Source organism: Suncus etruscus, chromosome 16, assembly GCF_024139225.1.
Source record: "Suncus etruscus isolate mSunEtr1 chromosome 16, mSunEtr1.pri.cur, whole genome shotgun sequence".
Classification (NCBI taxonomy): domain Eukaryota; kingdom Metazoa; phylum Chordata; class Mammalia; order Eulipotyphla; family Soricidae; genus Suncus; species Suncus etruscus.
In genome coordinates, this window is record NC_064863.1 from 77,951,185 (window position 1) to 77,975,770 (window position 24,586).

Here is a 24,586-nt window from a genome sequence, read left to right on the forward strand (position 1 = left end):
ATCTGCTCTGTGCTCAGATCAGGCTTTGCCTTTCAATCTAACTACTTTTTTTTTGGGGGGGGGGTCACACCCGGCTTTGCTCAGGGACTACTCCTGGCTATCTGCTCAGAAATAGCTCCTGGCAGGCATGGGGGACCATATGGGATGCCAGGATTCGAACCAACCACCTTAGGTTCTGGGTTGGCTGTTTGCAAGGCAAACGCTGCTGTGCTATCTCTCCGGCCCCAACCTAACTACTTTTAAATTTGATTTATTTTGTGATGGCAGGTATTTGACTGAAGGTCAATAGGTACTTGACTGAAGGTCAAAGTTTGATTTGCATTTGTAATTTAAAGTAATTTTTCTCTGGACATTTCTTCTAGGCTACATGACTCCCTGAAGGCTGAGAACAATGTTATGTTGGGGATATTGGTCTCTGGGCCAACCTGGGATTGGCAGCAACCTTCAAGGGATTGTGACAGAGCCTCAGGTGTGTGGCTTCATCTCGGACAGAAGTGTCAAGGAGGTGGCCTGTGGGGGAAACCATTCTGTGTTCCTGCTTGAGGACGGGGGTGTCTACACCTGTGGCTTGAACACCAAGGGACAGCTTGGCCATGAGAGGGAAGGAAACAAGCCAGGTGAGTGCACTTCCTGGGCTCCAAGAGCATTGAGAAAGTGTGTGTGTGTGTGTGTGTGTGTGTGTGTGTGTGTGTGCGTGTGCATGTGTGTGTTTGTGTTATTTGACATCTTTGTTTCCAATTCTTTAATTTCATTTTTGGATGAAAAACTAGACCTTCAGTTTATCTTATTTTTAAATGTGTGTCATGTGAGTTACTGGGGCGGGGAGTTGACAGGTGAAGTCCTCTTTAGAGAAATAAATCTCCCCCCTTACATTGCAACAAAGTCCTAGAATGTTCTACCAGTGTATAAAGTGTATAAATAGGTAGTTCTTATCCAGATCCTATCAGGATGTATCTTCCCTCAATTTCTAACCACTTGTTAATCTCTGCTTTCACTTGCTTAGAGAGTGCAGTTTCCTCTTTGAAGATGCCTTTAGTCTCAATGTCCTGGAGTGTTTTACCTACGTGTTGTTCTATGTATCTTATGGTTTTGGGTCTGATATTGAGGTCTTTCATCCATTTGGATTTAATCTTCATACATGATGTTAGCTGGGGGTCTAAGTTTAATTTTTTGCAAGTGGCTAGCCAGTTGTGCCAACACCACTTGTTGAAGAGGCTTTCTTTGCTCCATTTAGGATTTCTTGCTCCTTTATAAAAAAATTAGGTGACTGTATGTCTGGGGAACATTAACTGAGAAGCTTCTGCACCTAAAAAAAAAATAGCGCCCAGGATACAAGAGCCCCCCCACTGAGTGGGAGAAACTATTTACCCAATACCCATCAGATAAGGGGATAATCTCCAAAATATACAAGGCACTGACAGAACTTTACAAGAAAAAAAATCTAATCCCATCAAAAAATGGGGAGAAGAAATGGACAGACACTTTGACAAAGAAGAAATACAAATGGCCAAAATACACATGAAACAATGCTCCACATCACTAATCATCAGGGAGATGCAAATCAAAACAACTATGAGGCACCACCTCACACCCCAGAGATTGGCACACATCACAAAGAATGAGAAAAAGCAATGTTGGCAGGGATGTGGAGAGAAAGGAACTCTTATCCACTGCTGGTGGGAATGCCGTCTAGTTCAACCTTTATGGAAAGTGATATGGAGATTCCTCCAAAAACTGGAAATCGAGCTCCCATATGACCCAGCTATACCACTCCTAGGAATATACCCTAGGAACACAAAAATACAATACAAAAATCCCTTCCTTACACCTATATTCATTGCAGCACTATTTACCATAGCAAGACTCTGGAAACAGCCAAGATACTCTTCAACAGATGAATGGCTAAAGAAACTGTGGTACATATACACAATGGAATATTATGCAGCTGTCAGGAGAGATGAAGTCATGAAATTTTCCTATACATGGATGTACACGGAATCTATTATGCTGAGTGAAATAAGTCAGAGAGAGAGAGAAAAACGCAGAATGGTCTCACTCATCTATGGGTTTTAAGAAAAATGAAAGACACCCTTGTAATAATAATTTTCAGACACAAAAGAGAAAAGAGCTGGAAGTCCCAGCTCACCTCAGGAAGCTCACCACAGAGAGTGATGAGTTTAGTTAGAGAAATAACTACGTTTTGAACTATCCTAATAATGAGAATGTACGAGGGAAATAGAAAACCTGTCTAGAGTACAGGCAGGGGTTGGGTGGGGAAGAGGAAGATTTGGGACATTGGTGATGGGAATGTTGCACTGGTGATGGGTGGTGTTCTTTACATGACTGAAATTCAAACACAATAATGTATGTAATAAAGTTGTTTAAATAAAAAAAACTAAAAAAAAGAATAAAATATATTAAAAAATTTCCAACCACTTATCTGCAATCTGCTTTTGTTAAGCCTTTGTTAAGGCAGGCAATTGTGTTGTGTTTTGTTTGGTGTAGTTTAAGAGGTAGTCATCCTCTGTGGAGTGCCACCAATAACATTCCTATGTCTGGTAGCTTCTTGATCTGGGCTTACAACAAAACGGCTTATTTCTCCAAGCCCAGGGACACACACATGCTCAGTGGAGAGCACAGTCCTCTGGGCTGAAGTGGCTTGGCAGTTTCTCAGAATTACATAATAGCAGCAGCAGCTTCTGTAACTTTGTCCCTAGGGCCGGTTCATTTAGCACTGGAGGGTCTTGGCTGTTTCTGGCCCATTATAATGAGTAAATCTGGGGTAGCAGAAACTGGTCTAATTGGCAAAGCCAGTTCCTGGCTCTCCCTGCCAGGAGGAGAAATGGCCACGGAGCAGAGAAGGCTTTCCTCTGACTCTTAACATACAGCCTCTGCTTGGTCAGCAGAATCCAGAAGTCAGCAAGACTGATGCTGCACCTCGGAACAGTAAAAGGGCTCCTGGTGCTGACATCTGATAAATGACAAAGGACAGCAAAATTTTAGTTTATAACATAGAGCAGTGTTATTTAGTTTAGTTTATAACATGGAGCAGAGTAACAGAAGAATGTGGAAAGGTAAAGTTGAAGAACATGCTGAGGGGAATAGCAGCTGGAGGTACAGGGGAAGGGGAGAAGAGAAGAGAGAAAAAGAAGAAACAACAATTATCAAGCATCCATTGTCCTCTTTGTAAGAAGTCTCAATTCTTGTTCAGGTGAGCCATTGCCCAGAGCTGAGCCTGCTGCTGGAGTGCAATGAAAGGAGACAGAGTGGAAAGGTAGGCAGCTAACTAACCATGGACCCATGGTGTAGCTTTTGTGGATGGCAATTCAATAAGATCAGTACATTACAAAGCTACATGGAGCTGAGAGAAAGCCACTTCCTCCTGTCCTTCTGACCTCTTGTATTTTTTTTTCCTGATGAGGGAGTGCACAGGAATATCCCATGGCATATCCCAGTCTTGGAATCTGGGCATGAGTAATCACTGGTGTTAGCTGGGAAATATGAAGTAGAGCAGTAGCAGCGATCTGGAGAATACCCCAGTAAGTGCATCTGAATTTAGATTGAGATTCTCCAAGGGAATCTTCTTCCTTTCTCCATAGAGTTAGATTGGGGGGGGGGGGGATTGGAGGCCCCTGGCAGGGAGTAAGCTATACCTTGTTGAAGCAACCAGACCATTTCCTTCATACCCAGAGGATCCAGCTGACATTTACTTCAGCCTGCAGCCTCCCTGCAAGGAGGCTGTTTTATTTTATTTGCATTAATGACCTCTGTGAGAAAGATGGGGAAAAGGTTCTGAAGAACTCATGGTGTAGGTTAGTCTAACAATCTTCGCTGAGAATGAGGATCTCCATGCCCCAGATGGTATTCAGATCCAACTGTGGACTCTGCTTGTGTGCTAAATTTGGAATAAGAAAGATGGGAGTGTAAATTACAGTAGACTTCAGAAATTTCTGTTGCTGGTTAAGCTTGTCTGTTAATTATATAAATTACTCAGCAATTGCAGCCTAGCACCTATCGAATGGAAAGATGCCTCCCTCTCATTGGGCACCATTTGAATGTTTTTTGTAATGAATGGGAAAGAATGAATGGACTTTGCTGAAGTGCTGATGGAGAACTATGTTCTGGCCATCGAGGACAGGCGGCCCTGCTTTAGGGTGCTATGTGCTGTTCCTGGGTTCTCTTATTTCCCTGAAGAAATGGATAGGGCGCTTAGTAGAAATCTGTTTTCGTTGCAGTGGAGTGGTCTGTGATCTTCCCTTGAGGTTATTACCCAGATCAAATGACTTTACAGCCTAAAGGTTCAAATGGCTCTGAAGAAGAAAGCTTGCTAAAAAGGATGTACCAAGGTTATCCTCTTTCTATAGGCATGTGCCGCTAGCCCACCCTGCCAACTGTCATGTATCATATTAAACCATTGTTTCTAAATGGCACAGAGAAAGCACAAACTCACAGTGGGGATTTTCCTTGTACATGCAACAGAATAGCTGTGTAAAATATGCTTCGATGATTTGATGGACTTCTTTTTTTATTTTCTCCTTAAGAACATCTAAATTTGGGGCCGGGCGGTGGCGCTAAAGGTAAGGTGCCTGCCTTGCCTGCGCTAACCTTGGACGGACCGCGGTTCGATCCCCCGGTGTCCCATATGGTCCCCCAAGCCAGGAGCAACTTCTGAGCACATAGCCAGGAGTAACCCCTGAGCGTTACTGGGTGTGGCCCAAAAACCAAAAAAAAAAAAAAAAAAAAAAAAGAACATCTAAATTTGCTGTGCTTTTTCTTGTACTCTCATTTCTCTGTTCCTCATTCTGATGTGACTGGCTTCAAATGTTTCTGTGGTAGAGAGAGGTATTACAAGGACACATCATATAGAAACTTCTGGTTTTGGAGCCCAGGTATTTTCAGACAAGGAAGGATTCTGACATAGGTATGTCCATGACTCATTCATTTGTGCTTCAGCCAAGGGCAGAGAAGCCTGTAATTCCCTGAAGCATTTTTCATGGGCAGGATATAAAAGACCCTCTAAAGTCAATGCCCAGCTTTGTTTAAAAAATAATGTGAAATTGTAACTAGTTTTGTATATTCCTCCTTCACATGACTTATCTTTTCACTGATTCTCTTCGTATTGACATTCACTTTCTTTCTCCTTAAAAAAACACTTCAGCAATAGTTTCAGTGATGAGGACGTTATAGGATCATTATTAATTGCTTTGTTTTGCCATGAATTTATTTATGAATATTATCACCCATACACTTGCAGAGCTGCATTATATGTATGCCTTCTTCTAAAACAAAACAAAACAAAACAAAACAAAACAAAAAAACCCGGAAAAACAAAACGTGACTTTTTTTTCTAAAAAAGTAAGGTAGATGATTATAAGTGAACGCTAAGGAAATACTGACCTTATTAACTAAAATTGAAACTTGTTTTACAGGAAAAGATCAAAATTTTTTACTTCAGTTTACTTTGCTGTTTTTATTTCCACCACTGATACTGTTATGGCAATACAGAATGGACCATTCTTTTTTTTTCTCACACATGCTCTGGTTTCTCAGATTAAAATTTTAACATAAACTAATTCTTATGTTACTAGGATTTCTAACTTTATGTCACCTACTACTAACATTTCTTCTTGTTTTGAGTAGGCAAGAGCTTTGGTAAGCTTACTTAGATGTACAGTTTTTGAAAATTCTACATTAGACAACTCAGAAAGTCCTTTTTTTAGCAATCTCCTAGGGTGACAATGTATTTTTTATCAACTCTGGTTGGTTACTTTAACAACCCCTGTTTGGTTTCTCCTGAGGTTCTTTTTTATTACAGTAACTCAATATAATTCACATTCATATTCTGTGTTCAATCTAAGGATTTCCATAATGCCCATCATCATATGTAGCAGTGCTCCCACTGTTTAATAAAAGAGGTTTATAAAGTGGAACATCTCAAAGCATAAATACCCAGAGTAGCAGTTGCTGCTGACCCGGGTAAAAGTGACTTGCAGCTTGGATATCAATTTGCTCTTGAGTGTTTAAAGGACTCTGTGGCATTTGTCATGCAAACTGTCTTTCAGCACTAAATTCTTGTCCAGAGTAATCAGTTCCAACTATCATTTTCTGAGTTCACTCTTCTCTATTCTAACTGCACTCACTACTCTTTGTGGCAAATTTCCTACCATGGGGGGGAGGGGAGAGAGAGAGAAAACGAGAGAGAGAGAGGAGAGATAGAAAAGAATGAAAGAGAGAAGAGAGAGGGAGAGAGAAGAGAGAAAGAAAAATAAGAAGGAAATTGCCTGTTGCTGTCTTTTTGCTCCCAAACAAACTAACTATACTGAAAGGAAGTAGGGGCAATTCCTACTTCCTGTTAGGAAGTACATTTTTCTAGGAACATTACTGATGTAAAGGCAGACATTGTGAAGTTTTGGTCTCAATATCACACTGAGAGGCTCTGCCCCTTCTCAGGAATAGGAAGAGTAGGTAGTGTCAGGAGGTTGTAGGACCCTTATCTGGTGCTACAACTAGAAACTCGTTCTACAAGAGACTAGTTTACTTGTTAATTGTAAAAGTAATTTATGATAAATACATATTATAAACTATGATATTCTGATATTCAGGGTTTACTTATTTATTTATTTATTTTTTGGTTTTTGGGCCACACCCAGCGGTGCTCAGGGTTTATTCCTGGCTGTCTGCTCAGAAATAGCTCCTGGCAGGCACGGGGGACCCTATGGGACACCGGGATTCGAACCAACCACCTTTGGTCCTGGATCGGCTGCTTGCAAGGCAAACACCGCTGTGCTATCTCTCCGGGCCCTACTTATTTATTTTTTATTTTTTAGAAACTGCTCCCAGTTCTCTGCACAAGGGACCATGCAATGCCAGGGCCCAGACTCAGGGTACACATACAGAGCACACATGCCAGCCTTTTGAGTTCTCTCAAACACTAGTCTGTGACTAGTGTTTGAAAGCAAATTATTCCTATTGATAGATCTAGAAATGAATCAATATGTTTTTATTGAGGGGCCTTCCAAATGTTGCTTAGGAGTCTCAGTGGCACCTCCTGTTGATTTCTCAGCAACCAACCTAGTAGTTCTGCTGCTCAAGTCTGTGGTGCCAGGCTTTGTCAGGGCTACCCATATGGTTTGTCAGGGTACCCATGTGATTGAAGTGGGCCACGTGCAAGTCAGGAATCTTAAACCTTTTGCTGACTCCCCGGTCCAGGTCAGTGGTACTCTCCTGGACATGTTACTCTTCTTTACGTGTACGTACATAAATGAGAACAGGAAAGGACATTGGATTTGAATTTAACTTAGGTGCTGACATGCTGATTTGAGTCCTCAGACATTTTTATACCCTCAGGCTTATCAGAAAAATCCAAGAGAATTTTATTACAAAACTTTTTTTCTGTTCTTATAAATAGGATATAAACCTGGTTACCAAGTAGTTTGTATTCTTTGATTTACTGATTAATTACCAAATACAGTCAGTTGCTTTGACTAAAAGTTTGGAGAAAAAGCTGTGGTTTGCACTGTACTTAATGAAGGGGTATCTTGCATGTTACTTTCTCCCCTTTCAGCACTAAATTCTTGTCCAGAGTAATTAGTTCCAACTATCATTTTCTTAGTTCACTCTTCTCTATTCTAACTGCACTCACTACTCTTTGTGGCAAATTTCCTACCAAGGGGGGGGGGGGAGAGGAGAGATAGAGAGAAAAGAATGAGAGAGTGGAGAAAGAGAGAGAGGAGAGATAGAGAGAAAAGAATGAAAGAGAGAGGAGAGGGAGAGAGAAGAGAGAAAGAAAAATAATAAGGAAATTGCCTGTTGCTGCCATGGAGACAGGTGGGGGAGAGAGAAATGGGAGGCATCAGTGGCAGGAAGGGTGCACGGGTGAAGGATGGTGTACATTGTATGACTGAAACTCAACAATGAACAATTTTGTAACCACACTGCTTAAATAAAACACTTAAATCAATGGCCTTCTTATGCACACTAATGATGATAGAGAAGAAATGGCTACGTTAAGTTTCTCCATTTCTATAATTAAGATAGACTAGATAACTGTCTCTTCCTTACTTTTTAAATTGGTAAGAAAGTTCTTCTAATCTTTCAAGAAGGGTGCCTAATGCAACTTTTTCTGTCTATAAATGGACAGAACATTATGAGGAGTTGGAAGAAGAGAGACTATATCTTTCTTCTCCCTCTCCTTTTTTATGTGTCTTTCTGTCTCATAAAATCTGACACCAGAGGATAAGATTGGGCTCTATTTGAAACATGTCTGAAACATATTCAAACTCTATTTGTATGGTGGCGTGACATATGTACAGGGCCACCACTGGGTGGGCACCAATCTCTGCATTTTCTTAGATCAACAGAAAAAAAAGATTCTTGATCTGTCTTCTCACCATTATTTTTTCATGAAATCACTTTATCAATGGTCATTTAAACTTCCTTGATTTAGATTTAGGATCTAATACAATTATTTCACATTTGGTCACCTTTTTGACCAAATTTTGGGGTGAGATATGTCTATTGCAGCCAAACATAGATGACTGGTGACCTCATTTTTCTATGTGGTGAGAGCGCGCTGAAACCACAGTGACAGGAAATATTTAGGGAGTTGAAGATTTTGTGATAGAAGAATTCTTTCCTTATTCAAGTTTTAGTTCCTATTCACTTTTTCCTGTTTTGTTCTAGTGACCTGTTAAGGACATAGCCACAATTTATGAGACCTTTATTGTGTCCTTTATTTTTATTTTTGTCCTTTTCCTTCATGTATTATGACTCTGAATTTTTTTAATATTTTTACTTTGATCATAGTGGCTTACATATTGTTGACAATAATATTTTAGGTACATATTTACATAAAATCAGGGGGTATTTCCATCACCAATTTGTCCTCCCTACACCTCTGTTTTCGTCCTACCTCCCATATCCTCTTCCCTCACCCCTGGGGCTGCTAGAATATGTGGTCCCCTCTGTACCTAGCCTACTACTTAGTAGTCTTGCACCTGTTTGGTCTTGGTGCCTCCCTTATGTCCCCCTCTAACTGGGAGGCAGGACTAGCTAGTTCAAGTTACGTGGTTTGTTTGAAAAGTAAACTAGGGTAAAAGTCTAATACGCCGAAAATGGGCAGAATCCTTCTAGAGGCTCTCATCATCGGTTTGAGAGACGAAGAAGAAAAAGAAGGTGAAACACTCCACCAGTACAAAAAGAAGTGCCAAATATCCAGTGAAGACTCCAACAATAACGATAAGCACCACACACACAAAAAAAGCCATGATCTTGAGATAAACATGGCAGAACACATAAAGAAAGAAAAGAAAAGAAGAGAAAAAAATAAGTATAAATGGGGACAACAACTTCAATAACCACACCAAAACAAATAAATTGACCAAAAATAGATAGGTAAATAAAAAATAATAATAAATGAAGATAAAAAAATAATATATAAAAATAAACAATGTTTTGTGATTTTTGCTTTTTTTCCCCTCCTGCCCTGGCACAGTAAATATTGGGGTCATTCAAAAAGGAATTCACTTGGCCTAAGAGATATGGGGTTTCTCCACCCTTGGAGTATATTGTCATGGGATTAACTATAGACTCTGTTCAGGATCATTTACTCTCCCGGAGGTGCTTTCTTGGTGTTTGGAAGACTTCTGCTCCGTCCTGGGTGATAAAATCAGACCTCTGTATCTAGAGATCTCAGTATCCGCACAGGTCCAGGAGTGGGACTTATGATGAAGTCAGTCTTTGTGGTTCTAGAAGTTCTGTTCCCTCAGTGTCATTTTAATCCATCTTCTGTGGTTGGTGGTCTTGGTCTTTGCACTGAACCTAGGATGGCGCCTAGGATAGCGTCTTTCATTGTGTTTCCAGAAGCCCCATTTCGTTGCAATTGTCTCTGCCAGACCTTTGGAACTGGGGATCATGGTTATTGTGCAGGTCGTAGTTCAAACCCTAGCTAGGGCTTTTTTATTGGTCCCAAGATATATACAGTCTGGTCATGGTTCTAGCAGCCAGTCATCTGTAAATCGTGATCTTGGCTTTTGGACCTACCAAATGGTGACAAGTCTTCTGATTTTGTCTTATCGTTAGCTGGTAAGGTAGGATAACCTGCTCTTAGGTCAATTTGTTCCCATTTTCCTCGTTGTCAGGATATCATATTAGAGCTGGCACTTGTTGGTGACCCAGCAGTATTAAGGCTGTCCTGGATGGGATTTGTTTCCTGCAGCTGTTGTGAAGAACTGTGCCATTTCTATGTCTGGGATCCAGGGTTCAACGCTGGACGGATGGTGTCTAATCATCTGAGGTCTAAGTTGATGACTCTGAATTTTATATGTAATTTCCATAGGCATGCAGAGTTGCTCAGGCAAGTGGCCTGTGACAGTGGGCAGTTGAGTAGGAAAGAACAGTACTGATATGTGGGGTTCAAATTATTGTTCATTTGCAGACAGAGATTTTTGTTCTTGTTTTAACTTTGCTATACAGTGAAAGGCAGTATCATAGGAGGCAACTTAAATGAGGGTGTCAGCTATTCTGATTTTTCACCTGCCTCCTATGATACTGCCTTTCACTGTATAGCAAAGTTAAAACACAATTTTAGTTGATACATTTGTGGGAGAGATATACATTTGAGTTTTTTTTTCCTAAATCTTAGAAAATCTTCTTGCTGTTTGGGTACAGAAGTAGGTGCTGTTACAGAAGTAGCAAGGTTGGTACTGGAAGAATCCCCAGAAGCCTAAAACTCTTGGGGTTGAGGAGGGTCTACTGGCCTCAGCCCTGAATTCTCTCTCTCTCTCTCTCTCTCTCTCTCTCTCTCTCTCTCTCTCTCTCTCTCTCTCTCTCTCTCTCTCTCTCTCTGTGTGTGTGTGTGTGTGTGTGTAATCCTGTATATCAGTGACTGGGACAACTGAATGAACAAATATATTTTCACTTAAGTTCCAGACTGGCTTTTGTGTGGTATATCTTGGACACATCACATAACTCTTCAAAGACTTTGAAAAACAAGAGCAATTTTGTTAGCATTCTTTAGAAGATTTAAATAATACCCAAAGACTAAAAAAAAGATCATACTCAAAATTATGCTACAATCCACAATTCCTCAGCATTTGAAAACCCAGAAAATCTCAGCTAATGGAAGATGGCACAGTCAACATGCACCAGTACTGGGACAGCATAGATCTTGAGTATCTGACAGAAACTTTAAAGTGATGGTTGCACATATGCTCTAATTATGTGCCTAAAACTCATAAAACACACAGAAATTCTCAGCTTAGAAAAAATGACAATACAGTTATCAAAAATGAAAAAAACTCAATATGGCCCAGTAGCCATCAATGGAGCTGATAGAAGCATCAGTGAAGTTCAAGACAGATATGATAGGAACAACAGGGATTAGAAAGATTGAGGAACAAACAGGATTTTAGGGACCTGTATAACAAGAACAAAAGGCTTATGACAATTTTCCCCAAAGCATTGCACAGATTCTATGTAGTCCTTATAAGGTTATCCTCAACATTTCAAAGAAGTAGAACACACACTCCTGAAATTCATATGAAATAATATCTCCCCACCCATAGCTAAAGCAGTCCTTGAGGAAAATGTGGGGGGTTATCACTTTCTCAAACTTCAAACTGTACTATAAAGTGGTGGTAATTAAAACAGTATGGTACTTGAATAATTATAACCCCCAGGTCAATGGAATGGAGTGAAATATTTTGAAATAGATCCTTAGGTATATATTCAATTTTCTATAAAGGATAAAAAAAAATGAAGTGGAGCAAAGGAAACTTCTTTTATAAGTGCTATTGGGAAACCACTCAGCTAGTGCAAAGACATGAACTTAGACTTTTAACACCATGCACAAAAGTCATATTAAAATGGATTAAAGGCTTTGAATCACACCTGAAATGGGGAGGTACATAGAGGAAAATTTACATGACATTGAAGCTGAAAGCATCTTCAAGGATGAAACAACACTGACCATGCAAATGGAAGCAAAGTTTAAACAAAAGTTTAAATTAAGAAGCTTCTCACTTCAAGGATATGATAATTAGGCTACAAAGACCACCCATAATGGGCAAACTTTTTTACCCAATACCCATCTGAAAAGGGATTAAGATAAAAGACATAGAAGATAGAAGGCATTGGTAGAGTTTGAAAAAATAATTCCTCCAATCCTATCAAAAAATGGGGAGAAGAGATGAAAAGATTTCCTCAGAGAAGAAATACAGATGACCAAAGTGTACACACAAAAAAATGCTCCACATTGTTAATCATCTGGGAGATGCAAATCAAAATAATAACGAGATCACACCTTAGAGACTAGCATACATCAAGAAGAACAACAACCAGTGCTGGTGTGGTTGTGTGGAGAAAGGGATCCTTATTCACTGCAGATGAGAATGTAGACTGGTCCAGAATTTTTGAAAACAATATGGGCGTTTAAAAAATAACAACTAGAAATTGTGCTTCTCTATGACTTAGTAATATATGGAATATATAACCTAGTAATATTTATGGAATATATGACCTAGTAATATATAGACCTGGGAATATACCCTAGGGGACCAAAAGCACAATCGCAAAAGGCATCTGAACTCCTATGTCTAGAGTACATGCAGGGGTGGGGTGGGGAGGAGGAAGATTTGGGACATTAGTGATGGGAATGTTGCACTGGTGAAGGGTGGTGTTCTTTGCGTGACCAAACCCAACTACAATCATATCAAGCTGTTTAAATAAAGATATAAAAAAAAGATCATTCACTATGATTAAGTAAGTTTCATCCCAGGAATGAAAGAACCTACTCTTAACGCAAAAGTTTAATCAGTACAGTGCATGATTGATTCAACATAGTTCCCAGGGAACAGACCAGTCACTCGATTGCAGACTCCTTCATACCATCTATCATCATTCTTCTTTATTACATAAATGATTGCATCCTCCATAAATGATAGCTCATCATCCTTGTCTTTTGTGTAATCATATATTGCCACAAATTTCTCGATATAATTCTTGGGAGCCCGAGCAGGATCCCCGTCTGCATACGGATCATTGTATTGGACTACCGCAGCCTCTTCATCTTCGTAATCCATGGGGGGAGGGGTAGTGGTGGTGGTGGAGAGTCATCAAACATAGGGATATCATCTGGTGAAGGAAGTGGTGGTGGTGTTGGACTATCAGCAACTGGTCCAATAGTGGATGGTGAAGGCGTTAGCACAGCAATGGGAAAGCCAATACTGCTGCTTCCGCTATTTTCTCAACTTCCACTTCCTCCACTACTTCCACTGTGTGTCCTGGGTCTCTGGTTTAAAGAAGCCGTCCTGCCCAGACTGTGCTGACTGACAAGTCGAGCAGGACTTGTCATGTAGTCATTGGGAACCGTTGGAGGTTTAACAGGTTCCAGGGTTTTATAAGGAGTATTCTGTCCCAATGTTCCCCTGCCTGACATGGGAGGACTTGGTGGTTTCTGAGTAGGAGGATTTGTTCTCAACAATGTGCCAGTTCTTGCAGGCTGGTTATTTCCATGCTTGACACCATGGCCCACATCGTCCAGAACCATATGGTCAATAGACTTCCGAATATACCTTACTGGACGTTCCATATTTGCAGGTGCTATTATTTTATGAGTTCTTGATGTATTCTTATTTGTTGTTAAAATACCAATCTCTCTTCGAGCCACTTTCTCTTTATGAATGTCCACAGTCTGAGAGATATGATTGATGGAAGACTCCATTCTCCTAAGCTGAGATGCTCGGATGTTCAGCAATTGGAGTACATTGTTGGCCAGTGCATTTATTTGATATGCAACACTAGCTAGTGATTGGGTTGTATAGGCTTTGGTGTCTTCTAAAGCTTTCCTCTTGTCTGTAGCCTGGATGTAGTTGTTCTCGCAGTAGTCGGCCACCCGCGTCAGGTTCTGGTAGCTCTTGATCAGCGCCTGCTTGCCCGATGGGATCTCCTCCTCTATCAGCATCTGCAGCTTGGCCATCTTCGCCCCCTCCGCATCGCTTCCTTGCTCCTTCGAGAGACGGAGATGGCGGTGGTGGCGGCAGCAGCAGCAGTGACCAAGGTCCGCTAGCTGGCCCGCTTCACACCAGCCCTGACATGGACCGCCCACCCGCCTCCCTCCCGTCCTCCTGCCCTCGCAGTGCCGCCTCAGGTTTTTCTTAATTATCATATTTTTTGTGACTCTTGACCAGAGTATATTGGTATTTAAGATTGAAGTACTAAGAGGTGGGTAGAACTACAAGGCTAATTAGGGAAAATCTGGTCTTTGGAGGGACCCACTAAAGTCAGTACCTGACCTGTGATTTCTTTAGGACTCAGTTTTGTCAACTAGAAATGCTTTTGTCTGTTGCTTAGTATTTATGAGACTGAGTTCTGAATCTGAGTGTATATAAAAATGGTTTGTTCTTGGGACTAAGAGAGATTGTGTGTCTGTATCTTTGTGACCTTCTATGTGAAACATTTCCAGGTAAAATATTGTTCCCTATTTCACTCATACTGCTTGTTGTCTTATGTCTCTTTTCTGATTCACCTTTGGGTCCCTATAGTATATACTATTATCTCCATAAATGAGCCTTTGGGTTCTTCTTTCTTGCAGAGAGGCCCCAGGCACCCGAGAGAGCTGTGAGTGTGTTGTTCCAGACCTTCATGTTCCTCACTGTCTACAGGATGAGAATCAGTAGTCTGTGATCCTTTCAGAAGCACACATTCTATAGTCTTTATAAAAGTTCAGAACTTTACAGATAATGCTGATTTAAAAGAAATGGCTGTTAGTTGTAATTGGCTGTGTAATTCCTCAAGCTTCTTCATGTTTGGTTTCTTTCAGAGCAAATTGGAGCTTTGGCAGATGAGCACATTGTCCATGTGGCATGTGGTGAGTCTCACAGTCTTGCCCTCAGTGACCAGGGACAGCTCTTTTCTTGGGGTGCAGGGAGTGATGGTCAACTTGGACTCGTGACTGTGGAGGATTCAGTGGCAGTGCCCAGGTAAGATACTCACAGAAAGGGTTTCTTGTGTCAGTTATAGATAATCACCTCCTCATTAAACTCCTTGTTTGGACTCTGACTTCGTATCTGCTGCTCTGTATTTTGTGCTACAGTTGGTCATTGTTTTCTTAAAGTCATCACACAGGGAATCAGGCAGGTAGCTCAGTGGTATAGCACTTGCCCAGCATATGTGGTCTTGGGTTTGAGCCTTGACACCTCACACACACACACACACACACACACACACACACACACACACACACACACACACACAAAACTGTGATAATTATGAACAAAAGTATGTATCTCCAGTTCAGATATGTGAGTTGTTCAAAAGCTGTATTTTATCTGCCAGAAGAATGCCTAGAACTTGCTAAAATATTTTGAATAATTTTTATTGTGACCAATGTGAATTACAAGTCTTTTACAGTTATCTTCAAGGTACATAGGGACAGTGAATTATGACCATTCCCACCACCAGTATTGTTTTTCTTCTACCCCTGTTCCCAGCATGCATCACATACCAGCCCACTTGCCCCCTGGACTGCTAGTGTAATAGGTCCCCTTTGTGTATAGCTTGTTGTAGATTGGATTATTTTGATTCTGTTCTTGTTGACTTTGAGTTTGTTGTTTAGGTCTGATCAATTTTTATTTCCACTCAGTGTTCATGTGACTGTTTGCTCCTGGAACCATTCACTTTTTTTTTCTCCTTAATTTTTGAGGCAGAATTAGATCATTCAAATTATGTGGTTCTATTGGGGGAAAAAAAAAGAAGCTGGGAGGAGCCTATCTAGAAGCTATAAATATAGATTTTATTTTATTTTATTTTTTTGGTTTTTGGGTAACACTTGGTGACACTAAGGGTTACTCCTGGATATGTGCTCAGAAATCACTCCTGGCTTGGTGGACCATATGGGACACCGGGGAATCGAATTGCGGTCTGTCCTAGGCTAATGTGGGCAAGGCCCTTGTGCCACTGCTCCAGCCCCAAAAGAAGAAAGAAAGAGAAAAAAAATACAATGACAAAAAACACAACACCAACTAAAAAACAAAACAAAACACAGTAACAAAACAACACAAAGATGAAGTAAAAAAAAAACTTATGAGGTAAAATGGAAACCTCAAAGGAAATCCTCTCCAACAGAGAAACAGCAGCTGAGGACTGAATCAGGGAGCTGAAAGATGAATGCATAACACAATACAACAAAAGAATAATAAAGAGCCTTAAAACAAATGATCAGACAATAGGAAAAAATCCTCAAAAATGTGAAAAGATGAAAATAGAAGTCTTTGATAAACTCAACAGAAACCATGTAAGAATCATTGTGGTCTCAGACACCCATGAAGGAAATTCCCAGGAAGAATCAATTACAGAGAAACTCCCAGAGCTAAAGAACGCATACAACCAAATCCTACATACCCAAAGAGTAACAGCTAAAAGAGATCCAAAAACAAAGCACCCCAAGACACATCCTAGTAACAAAATGATGAATCCACAGATAGGGATAGAATACTGAAAGCAGCAAGATCAAAAAAAGAAATTATATTCAAAGGAGCATCCTTAATATTTATAGTGGACCTGTCACAAGAAACCCGAAAGGCCAGAGGCAGTGATGGGATATTGTGATTAAATTCAATGAAATGAATGCTTTGCCTAGAATACTGCACCCGGCCAGACTCACATTCAGGTCTGAAGGAAGTATTACATAGCTTCATGGATAAACAACAGCTCAGAAACTTTGCAGATCAAAATCATCTTTAAAAGACAAACTGAAAGTTCTACTTTAAGACAAGACAAACAGACACACCAAACTTCTACACAAATATGACACTAAATCCCATGACAATTATCTCTCTCAATGTTAATGGACTAAATTTACCAGTTAAGAGACACAGAGTGGCAAAATGGATCAAAAAGCTAAATCCAACATTCTGCTGCCTACAAGAAACATGTTGAATATGTAGTCAGAACAAACATAGACTCAAAATCAAAGATTGGAGGAAAATCATCCAAGCAAAAAATTCCATCAAAAAAGCTGTAGAGACCATATTAATATCAGATGACATAAAATTTAGACTTAGAAAATTTATAAGGGACAAATATGGACATTTTGTAATAATCAAGGGATATGTACAACAGAAAGAAATCTCACCCCTGAACAGATATACACTCAATAAGGGACTAGCAAAATATCTAAAAAAATTATTGACAAATCTGAAAGAAGACATTACTAGCAACACAATAATAGGGGGAGACCTCAGTACCACCTTGTCACTCCTTGATAGGTCAAGTTGGCTGAAACCTAACAAGAATATAGTAGCTCTGAAAGGAGAAATGGAAGAAAGTTGCCTATTAGATATGTAGAGGGCACTCCGTCCCCAGAAAACTGGATACACATTCTTCTCCAGTGTACCTGGGTCATACTCCAGGACCGACTACAAACTGGCCCATAAAACACACCTCCATAAAATCAAAAGGATAGAAATTTGTGCAGACTACCTTCACAGATCACAATGTACTGAAATTAGGCATGAACTACAAAGGGACACACAAGAAAATCTAACACTTGAAAATTAAACAGCTCACTACTGAACAACCAGTAGATCAGAGATGAAATAAAAAAGGAAATAAAAAGATTCTGGAAACAAATGCAAATTAAGAGACAAATTATCAGAATTTGTGGGGCACAGCAAAAGTGGTACTAAGAGGAAAATGTATAGCTTAGCAAGCACACATCAGGAAGGAAGAAGGGGCCAACATTAATAACTTTTTTTTTTTGGTTTTTGGGGCCATCCCTGGTGGCATTCTGGGGTTATTCCTGGCTCTGTGCTCAGAAATTGCTCTTGGCTTGGGGAACCATACGGGATACTGGGGATCGAAACCGCATCTGCCCTGGGTTTGCCATGTACAAGGCAAATTCTTCCCGCTGTGCTACCACTCTGGCCCCCTATGTAAATGATTTAATATATAAATGATTTAATACATAATTGATTTACATAAATCATTCAATCATTTAATACATAATACAATTAATACATAAATGTATATGTAATACATAAACAATATATTTAATACATAAATGACTTATACAGCTTATAAAATTAGAGAATGATCAACAAAATGAACCAGAAGTACATAAGCAGAAGGAAGTAACAAAACTTAGGGAAGGAATCAATGAAGTGGAAATTTACAAAACAATTTAAAATATCAAGGAAAGCAAAAGTTGGTTCTTTGAAAACATAAACAAGATGACTAGTAAAACTCAAAAAGAAAGGAAGAGTGAAACTTAGGAAATAGGATTAGAAATGAAAAGAGGGAGATCACTACAGATACTGCAGAGATTCAAAGGGTAATCAGAGACTACTTTGAGGAACTCTATGCAACAAAACATGAGAATCTGGAAGAAATGGATAAATTCTTGTACTCTTATAATCCTCCATGGTTGAACCAGGATTATCTATCATATCTAAACAGACCCATCACTGTTGAGGAAACTATAATCAAAAGTTTTCTCAAAAACAAAAGCCCTGGCCCAGATGGCTTTACTAACGAATTCTTTCAAACCTTTCAAGAGGGCCTACTACCAATCCCTTTAAAGCTCTTTCAGGAAATTGAAGAAACAAGAACACTCCCAGATGGTTTTTATGATGCTAACATCACCCTGATACAAAAACCAGACAGAGATGCTGCAAACAAAGAAAACTACAGACCAATATCCCTGATGAACACAAATGCAAAGATCCTCAACAAAACCCTGGCAAATAGAATCCAACACCTCATCAAGAAGGTTATACAACATGACCAATTAGTTTCATTCCAGGAATGCAAGGATTGTTTATCATATGTAAATTAATCAACATAATACACCATATCAGTGAAAATAAAAACAGTATGATCATATCAATAAAAGCAAAGAAAGCATTTAATAGGGTCCACCACCCATTCATGATAAAAACTCTCAACAAGATGGGAATGAAGGGACTTTTCTCAATATAGTCAATACTGTCTGCCACAAGCCAATGGCAAATATTATTCTCAAAGGCTATAAACCAAAAAAAGTCTTTCCTCTGAAATATGGTACAAGGCTGCCCCCTTTCACCACTCCTGTTCAACACAATATTGGAAGTACTTGCATTAGCAATTAGGCAAGAAAAATATACCAAAGGCATCCAGATAGGAAAGGAAGAAGGCAAGCTTTTAATTGCTTGCAGATGACATGCTGCTATAGTTAGAAAATCTTAAAGACTCTACCAAAAACTTTTAGAAAAATAGATTCATATAGCAAAGTAGTAGCCTACAAAATTAACATTCAAAAATCAATGGCCTTCTTATACATTAACAATGATAGAGAAGAAATGAACATTTAAAACAATCCCATTCATATTAGTTTCACAGAAACTCAAATACCTTGGAGTCAACTAAATAGGTGAGGAACCTAAACAAAAAAACTACAAAACAATGCTTCAAGAAATAAAAGAAGATACATAAAATGAAAACAAAATACCCTGTTTATGGATTGGGAGGATGAACATAATTAAAATGGCAATATTCCCCAAAGCTTTGTACAAATTTAATGCAATTCCTCTAAGAATACCCATGATATTCTTCAAAAAGGTGGACCAAACACTCCTGAATTAATTTGGAACAACAAACACCCATGAATAGCTAAAGCAACCCTATGGAAAAAGACAATGGGAGCATCACTATTCCCAACTTTAAATTGTAGTACAAAACAATAGTCATTAAAACAGCATGCTATCAGGGCCTAAGAGAGTATGGAGGTAAAACGTTTGCCTTGCATGCAGAAGGGCCGTGGTTCGAATCCCAGCATCCCATATGGTCCCCCGAGCCTGCCAGGAGTGATTTCTGAGCATAGAGCCAGGAACTGCTGGGTGTGACCCAAAAACTAAAACAAAACAAAACAAAACAAAAAACCCAGCATGGTATTGAAATAAAGACAAACATTAAGATCAATAGAATAGACTTGAGTATTCAAGAATGTTTCGCAGACATACAATCAATCTTTGATAAAGGGGCAAGAAATGCAAAGAGCAAGCAAAGCCTCTTCAATAAGGGTGCTGGTACAACTGGTTAGCCACGTGCAGAAAAGCAAACTCTGACCTCCATCTAACACCATGCACAAAGGTCTGATCCAAATGGATGAACCTTGATATCAGACCTGAAACTATAGGGTATATAGCAGAACAGATAGGTAAAACACTCCATGAGATTGAGACTAAAGGCATCTTCAAGGAGGGAACAGCACTCTCCAAACAAGTGGAAGCAGAGATAAACAGATGGGACTATATAAATCTTAGAAGCTTCTGCACCTCAAAGGAAATAGTAACTAAAATACAGAGATCACCCACACAATGGGAGAAACTATTCACTCAATACTCCTCAGATAGTGGGCTAAAATCTAAGATATACAAGGTACTGACAGAGCTTAACAAGAAAAAGACATCAAATCCTATCAAAAATGGGGAGAGCAAATGAACAGAAAATTTCTTAAAGAAGAAATACAAATGGCCAAAAGACACATGAAAAAATGCTCCAAATCACTAATCATCAGGGAGATGCAAATCAAAACAACAATGAGGTACCATCTCATGCCACAGAGATTGGTACACATCACAAAGAATAAGAACAATAAGAGCTGTCTGGGATGTGAGGAGAAAGGAAGTCTCATTTACTGCTGACAGTAATTCTGTCTAGTGCGGCCTTCATGGAAAACAATATGGAGATTCCTTAAAAAACTCGAAATTTAGCTACAATCTGAACCATTCAATTCCTAGGGATATACCATATAAACACAAAAACACAATACAAAAATATTTTTTGCACACTTATATTCTTTGCAGTGCTATTTACAGTAGCCAGAATCTGCAAATAACCCAGATGCTCAACAAGAGATGAAAGGCTAAAGAAACTAGTACATATACACAATGGAATACTATGCATCTGTCAGGAAAAATAAAGTTATGAAATTTTCCTACATATGGATGGACATGGAAACTATTATGCTGAGTGAAGTAAGTCAGAGGGAAAGAAATAGATGCAGAATAGTCTTACTCTTCTCTGGGATTTAAGAAAAATAAAAGACATTATTGTAATAATACCCAGAGACAACAAGAGGAGGGTTGGAAGGACCTGCTCACGATATGAAGCTTACCACAAAGAGTGGTGAGTTCAGTTAGAAAAATAACTACACTGACAACTGTTATGACAATGGTAGTGAGTGAGAGAAATAATAGAATACATGTCTGAATATAGGCAGGGAGTGGAGGTAGGAGATGGGGCACTGGTGGTGGGAATATTGCACTGGTGAAGGGGGAATGTCCTTTTTCTTTGTTTTTGTTTTTTGGGACACACCCAGCGGTGCTCAGGGGTTACTCCTGGCTGTCTGCTCAGAAATAGCTCTTGGCAGGCACGGGGGACCATATGGGACACCGGGACTCGAACCAACCACCTTTGGACCAGGATCGGCTGCTTGCAAGGCAAACACCGCTGTGCTATCTCTCTGGGCCTGGGATGTCCTTTTTTATAACTGATACCTAGCTACAAACGTGTGTAGTCATTGTTCTTAAAGATAGTATTTAAAAAAAATCAGTCAGTGCTTTAAAGAAAGAAAATAAATAGACTTTCAGATCAAAAAAAAAAAAAAAGGAAACTTATTTTTGAGTTTCTAGCATAAATTTGATGGAACCAGCTTAATACGGTTGAATAAAAGTTTAATAATATAAAACAAAGTATTAGAAAATAAAGTATTAACAAAATAAGCATCTTTTATTAAATACTCTCCTACTTCCATGGAGTATGTTTCCTGAGATACTATTCTGATACTATTCTCTCTTAGTCCCCATGACACACACATAATGAAGAGGAGCTTGGTAGCTTACAAATATTAAAAGGGTAGGAACTATGCCAAGGGTCACTCAACTTTGTTGAGCAGTATTAAGAACCTTAAAAGAGGGGCCGGAGAGATAGCATGGAGGTAAGGCATTTGCCTTTCATGCAGGTCATCGGTTCGAATCCCGGCATCCCATATGGTCCCCCGTGCCTGCCAGGAGCAATTTCTGAGCATGGAGCCAGGAGTAAGCCCTGAGCACTGCCGGGTGTGACCCAAAAACCACAAAAAAAAAAAAAAAAAAAAAGAACCTTAAAAGAACTTTTTCATTTAATTCTCACCACAACCTGTGAAGTAGATACTATTCTTTATCTTTCCCCTGAGCAACCCAAACAGTGATAATTGAAAATGTTTTGGTCTTTCTTTCGTGTACTGTTTGAAAAGCATTATGTGTGTTTTTTTAATTTTTTAATTGTGGTAAGATACATATGACCTAAAATTTAGTATCTTAGCCCATTTTATGTTTACAAATTGGTGGTATTAAGAATATTTATGTTGGTGTTTAACCAAGAACCAGATATTTTTTTAATTTTTCCAGAAGTAAGCTGTATACCGACTAAATTTTCCCCATTTCTTTTCCCCAGTTTTTAGCATTCTAAAAATTATGCAAATTCTATTATGCAAATAGAAACCTGCCTATCAGCTTTTTGTTTGCATAACTGTACTGCTGTAGATATAATAAAAGACCATTAGACAATTTGTCTTTTTTGTGATTCAGTTATTTCACTTAAATAATGTAGTGTTGCATCCTTTTTTAATATATATGACTTTGTAAAAAGATCTACGGCTGATTCACTGTCCACGCATTTTGTTTGTCCCTTCATCTGCTGACGGATGATTGGATTGTTCCTGACTTATGGTTATTGTCAGTAATTCTGCTGTGAACTTATGTATACAATCCCTCTTTGGAATACTGCTTTCAATTATTTTTGATAGTATCTAGAAGTGGGATTGCTTCATTATCCGTATTTCTAAAGATAGACACCAATCATATTTTTATGGATCACTCTTCTATGAGACCTCTTCTGTAGCTTCTTCTGTTTGTCCCTAAATTGCGGTAAAATGGTGGGAATTGACAGAGAGTTGTGATAATGACTTAAAGAACAAAAGTGTTTTTGTGCTACACCCAGCACCCCTCAGAATGATTCCTAACGCAGGGATCACTTCTGGTAGTACTTGAGGGACCATATGTGGTGCCAGGGATTGAATTCAGGTTGGCTGCATGCAAGGAAAGCTCCCCCACTTACTGTGCTATGTCTCTCGTATAAAAAACATTTAGTTTTTAAAAAATATATTTAAGCACCATGAGTACAAACATATTTGTAGTTGGGTTTTAGTTATAAAAAGGAACACACTTCGTCAACATTCACAGTGCAACATTAACACCACCAGTGCCCCCATCTCCCTCCTCCTCCCACCCCATCTGTATTCAAGACAGACATTCAATTTCTCTCATCACTACCATTGTCATGATAGTTGTCAGTGTAGTTATTTCTCCAACAGGACTCACCACTCTTCAAGATAAGCTTCACTGTGTAGTTTTTTTTTTAATCACTAAGAAATAGGAGTTAGTGAAAGACCTTGTTAGAGTGTATTTGTAAGATTTTATACTTAAATTTTAAAACTGTTATGGAGATTATATTTATTACAATCATTTTTAGTTGAAAACATTGATCATAACAGCATGGTACTGAAAGAAGGATGAACTCTAACCAGTAGGCTAGAATCGAATAACTGAAAACAAATCTTTAGATTGTTGACCAACTAGTTTTCAGTGGAGGAACTAGGTAAATGGAATGTTGTAAAGATAGTCTCTTCAACAAGTAATATTGGTAAGATATACAAAAAAGTCACAAAAGTTAACCATAAAAATGAAAGCCATTCAAAAAGTGGGGAGAGAAATGAACAGGCACTTCTCTGAGAAGGACCAACAGATGGCCAACAGACACATGAAAAAATGCTCATCATCACTTATCATTAGGGAAATCCAAATTAAGACAGCAATGAAATATCATTTTATACCAGTGAGGATGGCACATATCAAAAATACTGGGAGCAATTTCTGTTGGCAGGGATGTGGTGAGAAAGGAACTCTCATCCACTGTTGGTAGGGATGCTGCCCATTCCAACTCCTCTCGAAAAGAGTATGGAGGGATCTCAGTAAAATTGAGCTAACTCAAAATATGACCTCACATCCAGGACAGAAAAACCATTCATCCAAAAGGATTTATGCACACTGCAAGTCATTGTAGCACTCAGTACAATAGCTAAGACTTGTAATCAACCTAGATGTCCACCAACAGACAAGTGGAGCATGAAGATGTACAAATATACAATGGAATACTACATAGCTGTAATGAATAATGCAGTCATGCAATTTGCAGCTACATGGATGGAACTGAAGATATTATGTTAAATGAAGCAAGCCAGAAGAAGGAGAATAAATACAGAATGATATCTCTTATATGTGGTGTTTTTAAATAACTACATGAAGAAATGCAATGGTCTACATGGGAGTTGTCTCTAATACCTTTAGCCCCAAAGTATAGTGAAATGAAGGAAAGAAACTGAGTGGAGGAGGAGAAACACAAGTGTGAAAAGATGGGGCCAGGGGCCAAGTTGTCTCAGGTATGCTGGTAATGTTAAAAAAGACAGAACTAGGGGCCAGCGAGGTAGCATTAGAGGTAAGGTGTCTGCCTT

General features: G+C 39.2%; 2 protein-coding genes across 2 annotated transcripts in view; one reads left to right on the top strand and one right to left on the bottom strand.

Moving 5' to 3' along the window:
- Positions 1 to 363: 363 nt before the first annotated feature.
- Positions 364 to 24,586, top strand: part of HERC3 (HECT and RLD domain containing E3 ubiquitin protein ligase 3) — an 84,793-nt gene continuing 60,570 nt past the window's right edge. The window contains exons 1-2 of the mRNA XM_049789752.1: positions 364 to 617; positions 14,819 to 14,978. Coding sequence (XP_049645709.1) covers positions 392 to 617; positions 14,819 to 14,978 — 386 coding nt within the window. The 5' untranslated portion in view covers positions 364 to 391. The remainder of the gene's footprint in view (positions 618 to 14,818; positions 14,979 to 24,586) is intronic.
- On the bottom strand, positions 12,779 to 14,013 carry LOC126032056 (abl interactor 1-like). Its single transcript, XM_049789770.1, is given in 2 exon segments — positions 12,779 to 13,088; positions 13,091 to 14,013. Coding segments are annotated over 2 exon segments (1,167 nt in total). The 5' UTR covers positions 13,976 to 14,013; the 3' UTR covers positions 12,779 to 12,806.